At 37.3% G+C, this 19,138-nt stretch overlaps 1 protein-coding gene across 1 annotated transcript in view; it reads left to right on the top strand.

Annotated features, from left to right (window-relative positions):
- prkcaa (protein kinase C, alpha, a) overlaps positions 1–19,138 on the top strand; it is a 278,370-nt gene that overhangs the window by 115,788 nt on the left and 143,444 nt on the right. The window contains 2 exon segments of the mRNA XM_030136372.1: positions 10,207–10,318; positions 14,131–14,259. Coding sequence (XP_029992232.1) covers positions 10,207–10,318; positions 14,131–14,259 — 241 coding nt within the window.

Genomic DNA, 19,138 nt, shown 5'->3' with positions numbered 1-19,138 from the left:
TGAGTTTGATGCCCTTGACTGTTAACATCTTCTGCACTTTATAAATTCATCCCGTCGGCCGGATTGGAACCTTTGGCAGGCCGGATTTGGCTCCTGGGCTGCATGTTTGACACCTGTGCTCTATGGGATGCAGTTGGACTGTATTAGCTACCCAGCCTCTTTGATGATCCCCAACACGTGTCACACCATATGCTCCCAAGCAGCAATATCCAAAAAAACAAGTAGCAAAAGCAGACAGCAGTCAGTCTTATGTGTTTTCCCCTACCTGTCTGCCTTTGCAGCGTTATATGTCTCACCCTTGGTTGTGTACTGATCTTTTCTGCTCTCTCTCTGAAGTTTGACAGAGTTTTACCTTGTTTCCTATTACACAGCCTTCATACCTACTTTGCATGCTTAGAACAGATAGATTTAAGTTTTTGGTAACTTACTGGCCGTCAGCTATTGTCGTCTGTCGTCCGTTACAAAACTTTCAACTGTCTTCTTCTCTGAAACTACAATTCCAATTGACTTCAAACTTGGTATACAGCTTCTTTATGATGATGTCAACAAAACTTAGTAAAATTATTTGGATCTGGGTCTGATTCTGGATTTGGTGTGCCTTTCAAAAATGTCCCCATTATAAGAGATAGGAAGTGGATCGATGCAATAACTCAGTAAATATAAATGATATCAAGTGTAAATTTCTACAGTACAGCCCTGATGGGGAGATGACCAAAACATAATGTCCACATGCTGATCAGGATCTTCTTCTGGATCCGGGAACATACAGAAAATTTAACATGGGCTCTTATGGGGAAAAATTTTAAATCGTCTTCTTCTCCGAAACTACAGTTCTGATTGACTTCAAACTTGGTATACAGCTTCTGTATGATGATGTCAACACAAGGTATTGAAATTATTTCGATCCGGATCTGATTCTGGATTTGGTGCGATTTTGAAAAGTTTTCCCATTATAAGAGATAGGAAGTGGATTGATCCAGTAAATCAGTAAGTATCAATGATATCAAGTTGGAATTAGAATTTTTTACAGATCTGATTGGAATATGACCAAAACATGGGCTATTTCTGTAATATAATAAATACACATAACTGGGTGATAATAAATGGCATCTGGATACATTTCCCAAAGCTTTTAATTTGGCTGGTAAGCTATAGGGTCATTGGTCCTATTTTTTTTGTTATTGTAATGGATTAATACAGGGAAGGATTGAATGTCAAGAGATGCAGTAATGAGTTTGATGCAACATAACATCAGTTGCTCTGAATACAGGGTTATTTAAGAAACAACCATAGATCTGCTTTGCTATATTCATAAAACTCAGTTTCTCTCCATGTAGAGCATATATACCTACAGCAGTCTGGGCTCAAATCCAGCTGCTTATTATCCCTTCTCTTGCTCCAGCCCATCCTGTCTCACCACAGTGGTACATCTACCAAAAATAAAGTGGAAACAGTAAAAAATAAAATTACACAACAAAACTCCTGGCAGCAATCAGCACTGCACCATTGACATGGCACATACACCTGCCAAATATTCCTGTAAAATCCAGATTCTCACCCAGAAAATGTATGTTTAGTTTCTCACATTCAAACCAGATGCACAATGCAGTGATTCTGTAATTTAATTTTCATTGTTGACTAAATGGAATTATAATGATTGCATCTGCAACACAAGTTGTCTGTCTAGTGTTCAGTGTATTCTCATCTTTGTGCTTAAAGCAGCATATGACTTTCATCATTTTTTTCAAATTTGTAAAACCCGAGTGATAGCCTAATTATCCTATGATAGCCTGATCCATTAGTCTTTCTGTACTTATGCACCTGAATCACCTCATGGTGAACAACTTTGACGATGACTCCATCATAAACACAGTCCACTTGTTTACATAACAAACCGAAGCATCACTCGGGCCTTTTTGGAAATTTTGTCGCAAAGCGCATTGTGGGAAACAAAAACAGTTTCTCACAGATTCACCAAGAAAACAAACCAGATCACTACAATGTAAAATTATACAGTCCTTTGGGGTTGTTTTAAAGAATGAGTTTAGTTGATGGATGAAGGTAAAGGCGACATTTGGGTTCAACACTCACAAAGAGACAGCGAAATTGCTGCTGCATGGAATTCCCATTCCCACAATGCACTTCGTGCCAAAATTTCTGAAAAGGTCTGAGTGATGTTTAGGTTTGTTACGTAAATAAGTGGACTGTGTTTATGATGGAGTCATCTTTGAAGTTATTCACTATTAGGGAAGTGATTCAGGTGTGTAAGCACGGAAAAACTAATGAATTAGTGACAATTAGGCTATTGTTTTTGGTTCGGTTTGTTCGTTTGTTTGTTAACACTCAACTATTGGTTGAATTCATACCAAATTGGGTTTATAGATTGCCAGTGACCCAGAATAGATGTGATTACATTTTGGGAAAAGAAGGTCAAAGTTAAAAATTTTTTTTGAAATTTTTAACCCCCCCCCCCATTTACTTATAATGGATGGAATTTGTGTATGCTGTCTATGTGTATATTGACATCAGCACACACGAAGACATGATGTCATCAGCTGGATCAGTGCCAAAATAAGCTATTTTACATTTTCATAATGTAACTGTGTTTTTTCACTATTATTGTTTTACTGCTCTGGCCCACTTGAGCTCATATTGGGGTGTATGTGGCCCCATGAACTAAAATGAGTTTGACACTTCCCTGGTTTGAGGGTGACCCTGAATCATCTCCTGTATCTGTCACCTCTGCCCTCCTCTCCCCCCTCTCTGCTGGGAAGCCCCTGCTCAGCTTCACCCTGCCAAGTTGTTCATTAACAGCGGCTGCTTGGCGTCCTGCTCCCTAATTAAAATGGCTTGGAGAGCCTGGCTAATTAGCTGACATCACTGTGCTGACCCCCTGTGCTTCTGTTTTCATCATTATCTCCTGGTTGCCTTTAGTCTTTTGATCAGCCCTCTACCCTGTGTCTGTTTTTGATCTGCGACTTCACATGCAGATCAACCTGGGCGCATGAGAGAGCAAATGCCAAAATAAATTTAATTTAGAATTCTTTTTATATCATTTTATTTGGTAACATATTAATTTTTTGCAGACCTCCACAATTACCTCCGGTACCAAGGTTATGTTTCATTATAGGTTGTATGACAGCAGAAACTGTTGCACAATTTTGATGAAACAAAGTGTAGGACATGGGCTGCAGAGACCCATTAAATTCTAAAATGAATGCTAGATTTTTTTGTTTACTTGTAACTTTTTCTAACATTGCATAATAGGATGTTTGATTGACTGTAGTGCCTTGATAGATGTGTGGCCTCTCAGAGTGCCTCTTTTGCATGAATATATGAAAGCGTGCCTCCTTTGTATGAGTGCATTCAGTCTTGTCTCACAAAACAAACACAAAATATTTGGCATACCAGAGTAAAAGTTTGCATCTTGTGGGAAAGCCTTTAGTGAAGGAAACTGCTCTGTTACTATAAATGCAAAGAAAACATGTCTGTTTATGTCCTCATTTTCCTGATCATCTCTATAGTGATCATCCATCATTACTATCATCACTGTCTAAGATTAAATGAAAATATCTGTTTAGTCTCCAGCCACCATGAAATTATAGGCTTTTGTTTGTGTTGTCACTCTGATGCAGTTTACATGATTATAGTTTACAAATTTGTCTTTTTTGTGCTTTACTGCTTTGTCTTAATGTCTGTTTCTCTGAATACCAAAATCTAGAGGACATTTTACCTTATAGCAGTTTGAAACTTTGGGTGTATGATTCTGTGTATACATTGCTGCAACTGCACTTCCTCTTCAAATGTTCAGCCATGAAAACAGAAAATATTATATTATATAAATCAACTCACTGTGCAACATGAAGCCAAATTGCTTCATGTTTGTGCCTGTAACATCTGGGTAACCCTGTTGTCTCTCATATTGCCAGTAACCCAAGGACGACCTTATTGCATCATCAAGTCATCCTGTAATACCCATTGGCTTTGTTTTGCCATTACAGCCTCCTCGATTGAGTTCATCTTGGCTTTTGGCGTTGCACTCTGCTTTCCTTGCTGCTCTTGTAGAGCAACGCCACCCTGTCTGTCTTGAATTTCCCATTAGGATCCAATTAGGCTGTAATAGTGCAGAGAAGCCACAGGGGTAAACCCTTCTGTCCTATAGCAGGCTGAGAGGATGTGTTAATGGACAACCTCAGGTGCTTAGTGATGTGAAGTCAAGTACATTCATTTAAAGGTTTCATTATCTATATTACAGCTCGCCCCAGTAAATCTTTAAAGCAGCATATGACTTTCATCACAATTTTTTTTTTTTTTTAATTTGTAAAATCCAAGTGATAGCCTAATTACCAGTAACCCATTAGTCTTAGGTACTTTGAAGATGATTCCATCATAAACACAGTCTACTTGTTTAGATAACAAACTGAAAAGTCACTCGGACCTTTTCAGAAATTTTGCAGCAATTTCGCTGTCTCTTCTTGAGTGCTGAACCCAAATGTTGCCTTTACCTCCACCCACCAACTATACTCATTCTTTAAAACAACCCTGATGGACTGTGTAATTTTACGTTGTAGCGACCTGGCTTGTTTTCTTGCTGAATTTCTGAAAAGCCCTGTGTGACGTTTCAGCTTCTTATGTAAATAAGCAGACTGTGTCGATGATGAAGTCATCTTTGAAGTTGTTCACCGTGAGGGAAGTGATTCAGGTGCATCAGTATGGAAAGACTAATGGATTAGTGATAATTAGGCTATCACTCGGGTTTTACAAATTTGAAAAAAAAAAATTGTGATGTAAAACATACACTGCTTTAAGTAGTGGATAGTGCAAATAGTAGCTGTTAGGCTGGTTGGAATTTAGACATGAATTAACTTTGGCGACATGATGGTGCAGTGGATAGCACTTGTGCCTCACAGCAAGAAGGTCCTGGGTTCGATTCCAGCACCAATTGATGGGGGTGGGACCTTTCTGTGTGGAGTTTACATGTTCTCCCCGTGTCTGCGTGGGTTCTCTCTGGGTACTCCGGCTTCCTCCCATCATCCAAAGACATGCACTGATAGGTTAATTGGTTAATCTAAATTGCCCATAGGTGTGAATGTGAGAATGACAGGTTATTTGTCTCTATATGTCAGCCCTGTGATGAACTGGTGACATGTCCAGGGTGTACCCCGCGTTCACCCATAAGTAAGTGGGATGGGCTCCAGCGACCCCCGTGACCCAAGTGAGGATGAAGAGGATTCAGAAAATGAATGAGTGAAATTCACTTTGGTTGATTAGATAAGTGTACAGTTAGTTGAATGGGTAAAAACTGATCTAAATATGACTTCTGAAATAAAATTGGTTGATGAATGTTAGTGTTTTGTTAAATAGCAACTTGACAATACGCTATGATAGTGTCATAATTTGTACTGTGTAGAGAGTGCTCATAAAGTACATGCACACAACAGTCCAGTGTCTGTCAAAGTTCAAGGAACTGAACACTCTACTGAAAACACACCACCATCAGCCTTGTTCTGCAGGCTTATTATTATGTCCCCATTATCTGGGAACATTTAAGCTGTGTTTCACTCATCAAAAGCTGATGTGACAGTTGATAAAAATACATGATCCATCTGCAGCTGAATGTGGCTCTTAGTCCACATCATTCATTCATGCCATAGATGGAGGGAACAAAGCAAAGGGGAGGGGGACAAGAGGATAATCCTTCAGGATCAGCTGTGTGTGGGTGGACATGAGTAAGTGCAGCTGCCAAAGCCTCTCTCTACTGTCTCTGCTCGTCTTCTCGTCTTCTCTGTCCTTAACTAACACACTGACTGCTGGCCCATCTTGTGTATGAAAATTACATGTTGACAAAATAGGAAAGTTCTTTTTTGATCATAGTTAGTAAGTAGTTAAGTTGCTGCAAGTATACACCGCATTTGAGTCATGTGACAGTTTTTGCCTTATCATATCGTAAGATGATAACATTTTAGGTACAATAAATCATGGGTAATGCTGCTCTTTACTATTAAGTGGTTATAACATGTTGTTGCAATAGCAGCTGCAAATAAAAGAATCTAATAAACATTGTCACATTAAGAATTTAAATATGTCCATACAAGCTGAAATGTTATCACAAAAAGCTTTTTTTATATCGGGGGTTTACTCACCGCTTACATCAGGAGACAGCTCACAGGCGGAATATTTTAGTGACAGTATAAAGAAGTAAAGCTTCTCCAGGTATGATTGACAGAGGAATAGCAAATCTGAGATCTGAGGAATCTGAAAGAGTCTCTGTTGCATTAGACCAGAGGCCAGTGTCAGACTGACTGAAATGCCAAACAGTGTGCATTGATCACTGTGGCACCTCATTGTGTGTGATACTGTCAGTTCTCTCTGAGATATAGATGACATGTTGCTCACCTTCCTGATGATTTGTCTACCACCGGTCAAGCTTTTTTATTCATTTGACACTGTATTTCTCAAGCCACTGAAAAATGGGATATTTTTTTAGCACTGATAGATCTCCACAGATAGAGCTACAAGGGCACTCTGACCAGGCCCCCACCATCATATAATTCACTCAAACATCATATCTTATAATGTTAAAAAAAAAGCAATAAAATAAATCCAGGTTACTCCCCTTTTTATGGATCTGCACCAAAATGTAATGGGTTCAGCCTTGGACTATCCTTGGACCGGGTTTTACATCTACATAGCCCTATGAATCCCTGCCGATAGACAGACATACACACACACATGAACCTCTTGGGGGAGGTAATACATTTCTTAGCCAGGAGAAAAACCTGACTCTTCCTTTTTTTTTTTTTGAATGCGTGTCAAGGTGTTCTTTGAAAGTGATGCAATGCAAAATTATACTGGCCTGGATAATGTTCTCCATGAAAATCCCCTTACAGGAATTGAAACATGAAAAGAGATTTACAGTAGAGCACAAATGGAGATGCACCAGAAAAGCACTTTGTATGGGTGTTTGGAAAAGTCCTCAAGTTTTTGCTCGAACTGAAAATGCTTCATAAGCTGAGCGTGTCAAATGAATGAATGGATGTGTACTGTACATGTGACAGGGACCTTACTGAGTTACAGTGGCATTAGATTCAAAGGGATACGTAGAGCGCCAGTCACCCTCAGATGTGCGGCCACAGTAATGTAATCCGTATGCAAACACTGTGCCGTATGTTTACAATAGCTTCTAGCCTCATGTTAGATTACTCTTCTGAACACAAAAGAATTCAAAAGTGTGGTAACTGATCCATCGTGTTCAGCAGATCATTTTAAAAATGTCAGTATTTATTTAACAGTCACAAATATTTGCTTAAGGCCGAGTTTACACCTAGTGGTCCTTGTTTAGTTTGATATTATTTTATTTTATTTATAGGTAAATGTGGAGTGGACACAGACTCAGTTGAATGTAGTGTTACCATGTTACTGCAGAACTGAACTGACTGCTGCCATACTGAAAACTAGAAAAATGTACTGCAATTCTGTTTGATTCACCAAAACATCGCTTACATGGACTATATTTTCTTAGTGAGCTGTAGATTTGAGTTGCTATAGCCCTGCTTATTACCTCTGTGAGGACTTTGCTTTGTGTGTTTGCGTGTTTGTTTTTGTTTGTTTGTTTGTTTGTTTGTTTGTTTGTTAGCAAGATAACTCAAAAAGTTATGGATGGATTTTCATGAAATTTTCCGGAAATGTTGATACTGGCACAAGGAACAACTGATTAAATTTTGGTGGTGATGGTGGGGGGGGCAGATCTGTGTTGGTGGAGGTCTTCGCTCTCCGAGTGCTTTTCTTGTTCACCTTGCATCCACATATATATAAATGCTGTTCTCTATGCTAAATACTGTCTCATTTGAGTATCCAAATTTCTTCATATTCTGGCAGTCAGTGTGGATTAGCACCTGATAAAAAGATGAGAGCTGGACTTACTTGGAAGAGGGAAAGGAAGCTGCTCATGCAAATACCAGATCTGTACGCAGCAGTGACAAATGCAAAAAAAGGATGATAGATGGGTTGTTTTATTAGGGCTGTCCTACTGTTGTACCCCTAACAATATGATCATTGTTTGTGTAGTCATAATGTGAATGCTGCGATACAAGTATAGTTGTAAATGATATAAATAATGCCTATGTATTATAATGCCTTTCGAGTCATTCACGGTATTCAGTGTATTGGTATTTATTAGTCTATGTCATCCGTTTGAGTCAGTGCATTAAAAATACATTTATTGTTAAGTAGTATCATCCAAAATCAGATTCTGTTTTCATTTTGTATTTCATTTGGTTAATGAGTCATGATATTAATGTGTGCTTTTGTCTGCTTTTGTCCCGCAGCTTATACTGTAAAATGATTGTAGTGTATAGTGTAAAATTAGATCTCTAATAGAAGACCATTAAAGTAGGCTCAATGTGGAGCAGGTGCAGTGCAGTAAAAAAGACAAAGAAAGAAAGAAGAACAAAAAAAGAAAGAAAACAAAAACCCAGGAAAGCAGCAAATAGCATAAGCCAACATGATTATGTTATATTATCTGTACAAATATGGGATTTTCGCCTCTTCCAACCAATGGCTGTTTTACTACCCGGTCTAATAACATGTGCAGTGTTACACTCCCCCATTAAATCCTAATGTTTTTCACACTTTGACTAATGTAATATTTTTGTAGAAAGCCTGGAGCAATGAGCTGCTATAATAAGAGGGTAATGATGAATGAAAGGCATTGGTAGTTTTGGTGGTTGTTTACACAAATAAACACAAATTCATTTACAGAAATACCAACAGGACAGTAACACATGAGGACAGCCTTTTCAATATTTCCATTTGCCACTTCTGGCATGTGTTATGGGTCAGAAATAGCAAGTATGGACTTAAGACCTCTTCATGTATGGAGTTACATACTGTTAGGAGCTGAGCTGTATCTCTCTTTTACTTAGAGCTCCATTATGTAATGGAAGAACACTCTCCCTTCTGAAAAATCTGGCCAAGACCAATAGTCTGCCAGCTTTTAGACAATCGCTTAATCAAAGGTCAAGGGAGTCAATTGGCTTCTAATTCAGCTTCTATAAATATGGGTAAGATTGACAGTTAGTGCATTTGCATCTTTTAAATTAACTTTTGTCCTCATTCTATGATTTCATTTGTATTTATATACCATTATGGAGGTGCCCTGGTAGTAGGGCTGCACAATATATCAAAAAAATATAGTTATCGCGATAACAGAGTGTGCAATATTTATATCACAAAGACATGTAATCATAAAATATTTATTTTTTCATTAACTTTCTGTTTTACACACCATGGGGTACCAAAGTGGTTTTCTCTTCCACTCTAGCATACTAGTTTTTCTGGCAAAAAAGTTGAAGTAATGCTTCTGTTGCTGGTTGAATGCAAGTTTACATGTTATTAATGATGAAAAGATAGAAATATTTTCAGAGCACAACTTTAGGCAATGCCTGAACACTTACATTTAAATATTTTATTTTTATATGCAGTATTTACCAAATCAGGCAAGTAATGGAATATAGTTTTATTAAAGCTCTTACATGGTGGTATTCTGGCACTTTTGTTGTAATGAAATACATCCATGTCATTTACACATTGTTATATGTGAACAAAATGATGAAATATTTAACTGTGTTTGTGTCTGAAGGTCTATGATAGCAGCATCACCAGGTTCTTGGACAGAATTGTGTAACTGATAGTAGTAGTATTTTGTCGTAAATTATAAATAAGTCCACATACAAACAATTGGCTCATTTTAACATTGATAAGGAACCCTTTTCTTAGTAGATAAAATTGGTATTTCTTTAAGTGAACGAGAAATATCGCAATATTATTGGTATCGCAATGCTGTACACCCTTATTGCATATCACAAGTTTTTCCAATATCATACAGCTCTAACTGGTCGGTCACCTGGTAGAGAAAGTCCATGTATGGAGGCTAAGTCCTTCCTGCAGTGGCCTGAGCTCATATTCAGCTTTTCTTTCTACTACTGCTTAAAAAAACAAGTATCATTAGATATTTTCCTCTAGGAAATGCTACCAGTATTTTATCTTTTCAGCAAATGCTCATGAAAATACCAAACATTTGAAATCAATGCATTGTAGTGTTAAATGAACTGTGCTGTACATTTAATTTATTACACTTGGTACAGCCTTGTTTTTCCTTTTCAGTCAGTATTTTCATGCCTTTCTACATTCTGTCTTTTCCTCCAGGATCCCAGAACGAAGCATAAGTTTAAGATCCACACCTATGGGAGCCCTACCTTCTGTGATCACTGTGGATCTCTGCTCTATGGCCTCATCCACCAGGGCATGAAGTGTGATTGTAAGTCCTTATGTAAAACCCTACAATTTAAAAGTAAAATGCCTGGGTGTGTAGGAGTTAAGGTTTTGACTATTTGCAGAAACATACTCTGTTCATGCCTGGCAGAGAACCTGTGTTTTATGTCATTAACCCTTTTGTTCTTATCTATACTAGTTGCCTCTCATTAAAAGGTAAATTACTTAATAAGGCCTGTATTTGTTTAATCCAATTGCACCTAAAGGTATTCTTCATATCAGTTAAAATTGAGTGGCAGCTATTTTTACCTTAACCCATAAAGACCCAAACATTCATCAGTGACCATAAGCATCTACTGATCTAAAAAGTTTCATGTCTTGATCCACACATTTTGTGTAAATGTAAATAATTGGTGTAAAATACAGTTTGTAATCTTTTCATGGTCATCACATGTGACCCATTTAGACATTCAGAGGCTCCGCAGTGAAGGTGGAAACACTGTCATCTTCAACATCATTGATTGACCAGTAAAGCACATTGAGTTGGATCAATGACAGCGAATGGAGACACATGGTTTATGTTCAGTTAATGATATATTTTGTTGAAAAAGTCACTTTTTCCTGTTTCTTTTCCGATTTGATATTATAACCTTGGAATTTACTCTGACATTTTATGAACATCTACATGATCAGTAGATTAAATACAGGAAAATACCAGATTTTTCCTAAAAAGACGCAAAACACATAGGATAATGTTATAATAAATGGTGATAAATCACTTAAGAAAAGTTAAATAGAGACAAAAATTTATCTGGGAACTGCCATAAAAGTAACACTTGGTCTTTATGGGTTAATTCATAACTATTAAGTGATGCTAAAACAGTGATAATGGAAAAAAAAACTCACCCCTTACTCTGCTGGTGGGTCAATGATATATAAGTATGGGAATCACTGGAATATGAAGTGTTAGCTTTAAGTGGCTCCACACACAGTTTGTTTTACATTACAGCCACTTTATTAACATTACTCTCCAAATGAAAGCCTGCAGCTGAACATAACTGCCCCCTTCTCATTGACTCTAAAATCACACAACCATGTTCTATGTTCCCTGCTCTTTCATTAGACTGTGGACGTAAGTCTTTAATAAAATTCCTGCTTCACTCTTTTCCTTTTCATCTTCCGTTACTGTTTATGTAAGTCTGAATGACTTCATTAGCTTTTAAATGCATGATCTGTCACTTACTAGACCCACATTAGTGTTTGATAATTGTTGCAGGGTACATATAAATGAAAATGTAACTGCTTTGCCTTTTTTGCAGATAATTATGTCTTTACACACAACAGTACATTTTCTCTACATTTTTTCTAAATGCTGGTGAGGCACAGAAGTCTTTAAAACTAGATAGAGATGACTTTTTCCTCAAGCTGCAGCATTTGTATTTTTGTCACCTACTGGTCTGGTGACATAATGATGAAATGACTGCTCACTGTTCTCAATCTATGACAGAGCAGCTCGTCCGGCCGACACTCATGCTGTGTTCTACAGTTTAGGCATGACATCATGAGACTAAATCTGGGTCGTGACCCTGTTATCTCTTCTGTAACACTGCACTTCAATCCTTTAATATTTTGCCACACATGCATGATACATATAATGAATTTGAAATATGTAGCTTAGAAAATGTTTTTAAAGCAGCTTTATGTATTTCATCATAATCCCTTCTGTTTGAAAAAAAGAGTGAAAATTTTTAGACCCAAACATTTTACATAATAATATATAAACTGAAGTACACTTTTATGGAAATTAATAAGATAGCATATAGGGATGTAACAATTACCGGTATAATGATAAACCGTGGTAAACATTCTGATAGTAAGTATGAGCATTTCAAATTCTAATTATCATTAAAACCATGTTTAATTACATCTCTTTAAAAAACTCATGGTGATACTGCTCATTTCCTGGAGAAGCAGCAGCACTCCAGGCGCACCTGCATGGTTTGCAATGTTTGGCCTCTGAAAACATGATGGAAGGCAACGTGCACAGACAGTGCTCCAGAGATTTTTCCCTGCACTGAAAGGACAAAGTCAGAAGTCTGGACGTATTTTGGCTTTTTAAAGGATGCTGAGGGGAAACTAACTGAAGATGACCTGTCTGCAGAAAATGCAGAAAAAAAAGTCTTCACACACTTCAAACACTTTGCACACAAATGGAAGTGTTGCTTTTATAAGCACATTTGATTTCTAGATAAGGTACATGGAACAGTGAAAGTATTCTTTCTGTACCAGATCTTGAATCTGTAAGACTAGGTCTACTCTTCAGCACTGAATGTAAAGAAAAGTATTCTTGGTTCTTATCTACAATTTGCACAGAGTGCAGTTCCCTCTTTTGGCCATAAGGTGCCATCTTTAATGCACATTTGTATGTTTGATGTTTACCTGTTAATATTTTAATGTTTCTGCCAACAGAAAGTACGTTGTGCATGTTATTTTGTGTTTTTTCAAAACAAAACTTGGTTAAATTATTTCAGTGTGTGTATAAGTACTTTTTGAACATTTTGAGCACATTTAAACAATACTGCAATAAGAATGATAACTGTGATCATTTTGGTCGCAATAACCTGATATGAAATTTTCATATCGTTATATCTCTAATATCATATCATCTGTGTGCCAGTTCCTCTTTAAGGTACAGTTTCAAATATACAGTGCCTTGAAAAAGTGCAACAAAAATGTAACTGTGCAAAAGTATTCACCTTCCTTGAAAATGGTGTTAAATGCATCATGCTGTGGGGATGCTTTTCTTTAGCAGGGACAGAGAAGATGGTCAGAGTTGATGGGAAGATGGATGAAACTAAATACAGGGCAATCCAGTTAAAGGCTGTAAAAGACTTGGGAATGGGGTGCCTGTTCACCTTCCAGGAGGACAGTGACCCTAAACATACAGCCAGAGCTACAATGGAGTGATTTAGACCAAAGCATGAATTATTGTCATTGGATAGAATGGCCCAGTCAAAGTCCAGACCCTAAATACTATGGAAAATCTGGACAGGACTTGAAAATTGCTATTTACAGATACTCTCTAAGTAATCTGACTGAACTAGAGCTATTTTGCAAAGAAGAATAGTCAAAATTTCAGTTTCTAGATGTGCAAAGTTGGGGGCAGATACACATACAGGCCACACGTTTCAGATTTTTATTTGTATTTACCATGTATCGTGTTTTTTTCCACTTCACAATTATGCACTACTTTGTGTTGGTCTATCACATACAATCCAAATACACTTATATTTGTGGTTGTAATATGACATAATCTGCAAAGGTTCAACAGGGATGCATACTTTTGCAGGGCACTGTAGCTTATCCTTGTAAAGGATTCACATACAGGTTTTTAATTCGATTGTAAATCCTGTAGACGTCATTCATAAACATTTCTAAAGATATTACAACGATTTTCCTACCCTGATTTGTGCCCATTATTTTGCAAGATCAATTTCCTGCTGTGCTCTTTTCTGTATTTGTTCTGTTAAATCTCAGATCTTGCCTGTTGCTCAGCTTATCTTTTTCCTTTTATCAATCAAAAACCTTCTACTACCATTTATAACAGGCAAAACTAGAGTAGACAAAGCAATGAGATCAATGTGAGCTCAGTATTTGACAAGCAGCAGGTTTGTTTTGTCCTTTGTCTTTATTGTGTTACAACAGTTTATTAATGGTTTTAAAGTGTTCATCATCACCTCATTCTAAACTATTTGGAGGTAGTGGAAAGTAAGAACTCCAACTCATTTTTATTAGTTAAAAGTGCACATTTTCCCCCTGTTTCTCTCCATTCCTAATTACATCTCATTCTCCCTCCAGCCTGTGACATGAACGTCCACAAGCAGTGCGTCATGAACGTACCCAGCCTGTGCGGAACCGATCACACTGAAAGGAGGGGACGTGTTTACCTCAAGTGTGAGGTCGATGGGGATAAGCTGCATGTCACAGGTAGGCCTCCCTCACCATGATCTGCAAGAATGGTATCACATCAGATAGACGCAACATTGTGATGTGTTTGAACCGAGCTGAGTGTTTAGGTGGTAGCAGACGGACACGCTTGTTCTGTTGTGATTGTGAAAGTGGTCAATTACAACACTTTACCCATTTTGTGAATAAAACCTGAGTCTTACATTTAACACAGACATCCACTTTGTGTACCCTGCCTCCATTAACCTGAATTGAACCTAGCTTGCTATTCAGTCTACTAATGTAGTGATTCTAGCCACTAACTGCATGACTGTACTTTTGTGGATGGATGGATGGATGGATGGATGGATGGATGGATGGATGGATGGATGGATAGATAGATAGATAGATAGATAGATAGATAGATAGATAGATAGATAGATAGATAGATAGATAGATAGATAGATAGATAGATAGATGGATAGATGGATAGATGGATAGATAGATAGATAGATACCACAACAAACATGAGTAAAAAACAAATACAATACAAGAGCAAACACTGTAAATTATAAATTAGAAGGATAAAAAGATCTGGGTAGAATCTGGGTAATAACTGTAATGTGCTGAAACAGAACTGTGAGGAGCAAAACAAGTTGAAATGTTCCAAATGGGAAGGTGCAAAATGACATTTAAGTGCAAATGGATCTATGACCAGAGACATCAGACAGAGGGGAGTTATAATGGGTAGACAGACAGACAGACAGACAGACAGACAGACTTTGTTGATGCCAATCTGGAACATTGCAGTGCAGCAACAGCATTTGACATAGTAAAAAATACAATACAAGAATTAAAAATACAACACAAGACCAAACACACTATACATAATAAATTCGAAGTACAAACAGAAGTGGTTAAGAAATCTGGATAATTTAACAGTAAGGTGCAATAATCAATTGTAATTGATCTGCTATGCTGTAAAGGCTATTCCCTTTTGATGTACAGATTCATGCAGCCTCTCCTACTAAGCATTCTTCAGGAAGGACAGTTCACAGTTACAACACACTTGGAAGGCATTCCCGGTCCAAATATGTAATTCTGCAGTGGTGTGTGGTCTGCTGCGTGGGCCTTGTGTTGTTACTCTTTTTAAACAGTCACGACTTCCTCTGTGTTGGCTGGAGTTTCTGAGGTAACTGAATTGTTTCCAGGAATCAAACTGAATGCTTAATTTATTAATTTATGGCTCATCAAAACTACACAAAGACAGGATCTAAGTGCTCTCCTTGTAAACACAGTCATTGCCATGCAAATGCTGTTTAAACTGTTATTCATCGGAATGCTCCTCTACATTATCATATCACCGGCTGTTTTAATTTTTCATTCCCCCAGTTGCACAGAAACACCTGGTCTTAATCTACAAACCTGATAAAGGCTGATTGAAGAGACTTTTAAGATGCATTAAAAATGTCATGACACCAATTAGTTAATATTTAACTAAGAACCAAATGACAGTCCTGCTACCAGAAAAAAACATTTATATAGTATTTACTGTCCTACACCAGAGGTGATTTCTCATAGACTGCAAGGGAAGCTCGGTTTCCCCTAAAATTACAAAAATTAAATGGTTAAATATGTACGGTTGTGTTGACATGTCATTGACTACAAATGTGTTAGAACACATTCATCTCAAAGACGAGTTCGTTCAGAATCACCTTTATCACAAATCAACAGACTCGATGTTGTTCATTTCTCATACATTCCCGTTGCGCTGTTTTCTCATACGATCTCTGCTCAGTGCATTTGCCTCTACACTTAGTGTCCATGCACTTCAGTGGGACTGGGTGGAACAGTTTTTTTCATTGCCTCAAAACTGGACGGTAATTGGATAGATGCCACGATGTTGTCCCACCCCCGGATGCTCGGCGTCTCTGGGGGTGAATGGAGCTGTGGGCGGAGCTTGGCTGGGCTGGACGCCAGGCTTCCACGTGCTGATTGGAGGATAAGTCGAAAGGCTGAATCCCGTTTGATTGACAGCTTTTTTGAGATCTACTCCTTCACTTGACAGAGTTCAGTTTAATACCGCCGCACATTCTGCTGTGAAATCGAGAGAGAAACCACTAAGAAATTACTCGTTCATTTCTTGCACTGTAAATAAAACACACTCCTTGTACTTCCTTGTTTCAATTTAACATAATTTCAACGTTTTCTTGTTTAGTTGGTACGATAAGGTCACTGACCATTTTCTTGAAAAGGGAACAGAGGGCCAAATTTATGTTTAAATAACTTAACTTTTATTTTTTTTGTAAGCCGACAATGAGCTTCCCCTCTCTGAAAGCCGCCACCGTACTACACATAGATGTTGGACATATATGCATGTTTGCTCATTATTGCACATTATTGATTTACTCCTTGTTTATGTATTATACTCATTACATTTTCCCATGCGTCACCCATTTTCCAAAAGCAAAGTATGTACAGGAAGATTTAGACTTTTTCAATTTGCTAATTACAAATTATATCTAACTGCTGACTTTGCAAATAATGTTGAATAATCCCCTCAGAGCAAACAATAGCTGACCAGCTGCTATGGTTAAGCTGCAATAATTTTGTGCATAGTCTGTCAAATGTATTAAATGCGATGTGAATAGGCAGTGAGGACTCCAAAAGATCAACACAGTGTACGACGCTGCATCTCTGATAAAACTCTGGTACGACTAATGACATGTTGTGACATTTGTTTATAGGATAATAGAAGTGAAGATACTGTACAGACGTTAGTGTATGGAAAATAGCACATAGTTTTATACATGAGTGCAGAAATATATGTAGATTGTATTCAAATAGAATGGTTAATATATAAGTCTCTGTATCAGTCATCTATATCTTTATTATACCAGTACAACTGTGTATTTTGTGTAGGAGCTCACTTTGCATTGTATTGGAAGGCTGCTGTAGTTTCTCTTCTGTAATAATAGTGCAGTAGCACATCTGCGTGAACAGTAGTGGTGGCAGGGGGCTGATGGCAGGCACACACAATCATTCAATTAGCTGACAAAACAGAGGTCAGCGAATCAAACATGACCCTGGCACTGTACTTAGCTTATTTATCCAATTATCAGATTATAAACAGGAGGAATAGGGTGAAAGGGGGATCAGAAGTGGTGCAGCAAGTGCATACATATTTAACACAACATAAAGGTTTGTTTGAATACCGCTCACGTCAGTTCTCAGTTTATTTTCTGGGTTGTAAAGCCTCTGGCCTTTGCCCTCAGTAAAAACTATGTGTTACTTTTTGATGTTTTAAATATATCTTGTTATATTTTTGCTGTTTATTAAAATTGAGTCTCTAAAATTGTGGAAATACCATCACTGTGACAAAAGTATAAACACAGCTGAACAGACTTTACAACATATTGAGCTGGTCAAATAAAGTACAAATATTTAGTCCAGATTTTGAGTGTCCTATCTGCTGTAGTTAATTTTGATGATTCAGTCGCTGTAAGACATCCGGTCTGCAATTAAGAAGTAATTACACTTAAGGAACTGCATTTCATCTCTATCTCATATCTGTGGTAGAACACAGTATGTGCAATTAGATTCATACTGAGTGCTAAATAGACTGTAGGCTTTTTTTTTGCTCCTTCCCATCTCCTTTTGATAGTCATTCTAACAAATATGCATTTTTACTACCTGTGCATGCATAAGTGTATGCAAATAGTATTTAAATGTGTGTGTACATGTACAGAAGTTTATCACCAGCATTTGTGTTTGGTTTGATTAAAATGCTGCAGACTCTTAGCTCTTTATGTTGCATGGTAACCTGTGATGGTCATTGAGTTGGGATGCACATATGTCATCCATATTGACGCACACACACTCAGATGTGCACTCAGAACTTTGCACCGTCCTTTCATGCAATTTGACTTGGAATAAGATGCATACAGCTTGCATAATTTATACACAAGGTCATGAGTTCTTAAAAAAAAATACTAAAATAAAAAAGATGGATAAATACTTGGTAAAATTAATTCTGTAGGCAGCTAATATAAGATCATTTTATCTATATTGTTATATTATTGGATATAAGGGGGCAAATGTGGATTTATGTGACAAAATGAATGAACATTAAAATGTCTCATAACTCATCTGTCTACTCTTACTACAAATTGGTTGGCTTATTTACTAAACTTATATACCATATTTAACAGCTGCAACTGACTATTAGTTATACATTTTTTATTACTTTACAAAGAGAGAGTCTAATGTTAAGCTTTTCAACTGGAATTATTTACTTAGAAGAAAAAATAATGGCTCAAACAACAAAACTCACACCTAGAATTGCACAGATTTTCACAGTTAATTTGACATTCTGTTCCAGATGTTGTTATTAATTATGATGTTCAGTGATTCAGATGCATTTATTGATTTATACATGTAGTTAGTTATAGTTTTGGCTTTGTAGAACACTTTCTATTAAAGCCTAAGATAGGATTTTTCCTGTTAAAAAGGATTGTTATTGTACTGGGCTGTAAAAATACACAATTGGTCAGCCTCTAATGGATAACCACCAGTGTGTGGTCACCAAGGCATTTATGGGCAAATGCAATCTCCTCTGTTTTCTTAAAGAGCTAGTTTGGATTTTTTGACATTTATAAGAGTTGGGGTATTACCAGCACACATGCAATAGATTGTTTCAGTTCTACAGAGCAGAACAGAACAGACGTACTTACCCATAACCAATGCAAAGTTCTGCAGAGGAAAGAACAGTCCAGTAGTTAATGCTAGTATGAATGCACATTGTAATATTTTCACTGCTTTTCTCACCATCAGACAGCCTTTTTAACTCTGACCAACGCAGTTCATCTTCGGTGTAATACACAGTGTGAGGCACGGGGGCGCGCATGTGTAGGAATATGTA

The sequence above is a fragment of the Sphaeramia orbicularis genome, chromosome 1 (genome assembly GCF_902148855.1).
Source record: "Sphaeramia orbicularis chromosome 1, fSphaOr1.1, whole genome shotgun sequence".
Classification (NCBI taxonomy): domain Eukaryota; kingdom Metazoa; phylum Chordata; class Actinopteri; order Kurtiformes; family Apogonidae; genus Sphaeramia; species Sphaeramia orbicularis.
The sequence above is the reverse complement of the archived record's forward strand: the minus strand, read 5'-3'. Positions and strand labels throughout refer to the sequence as shown.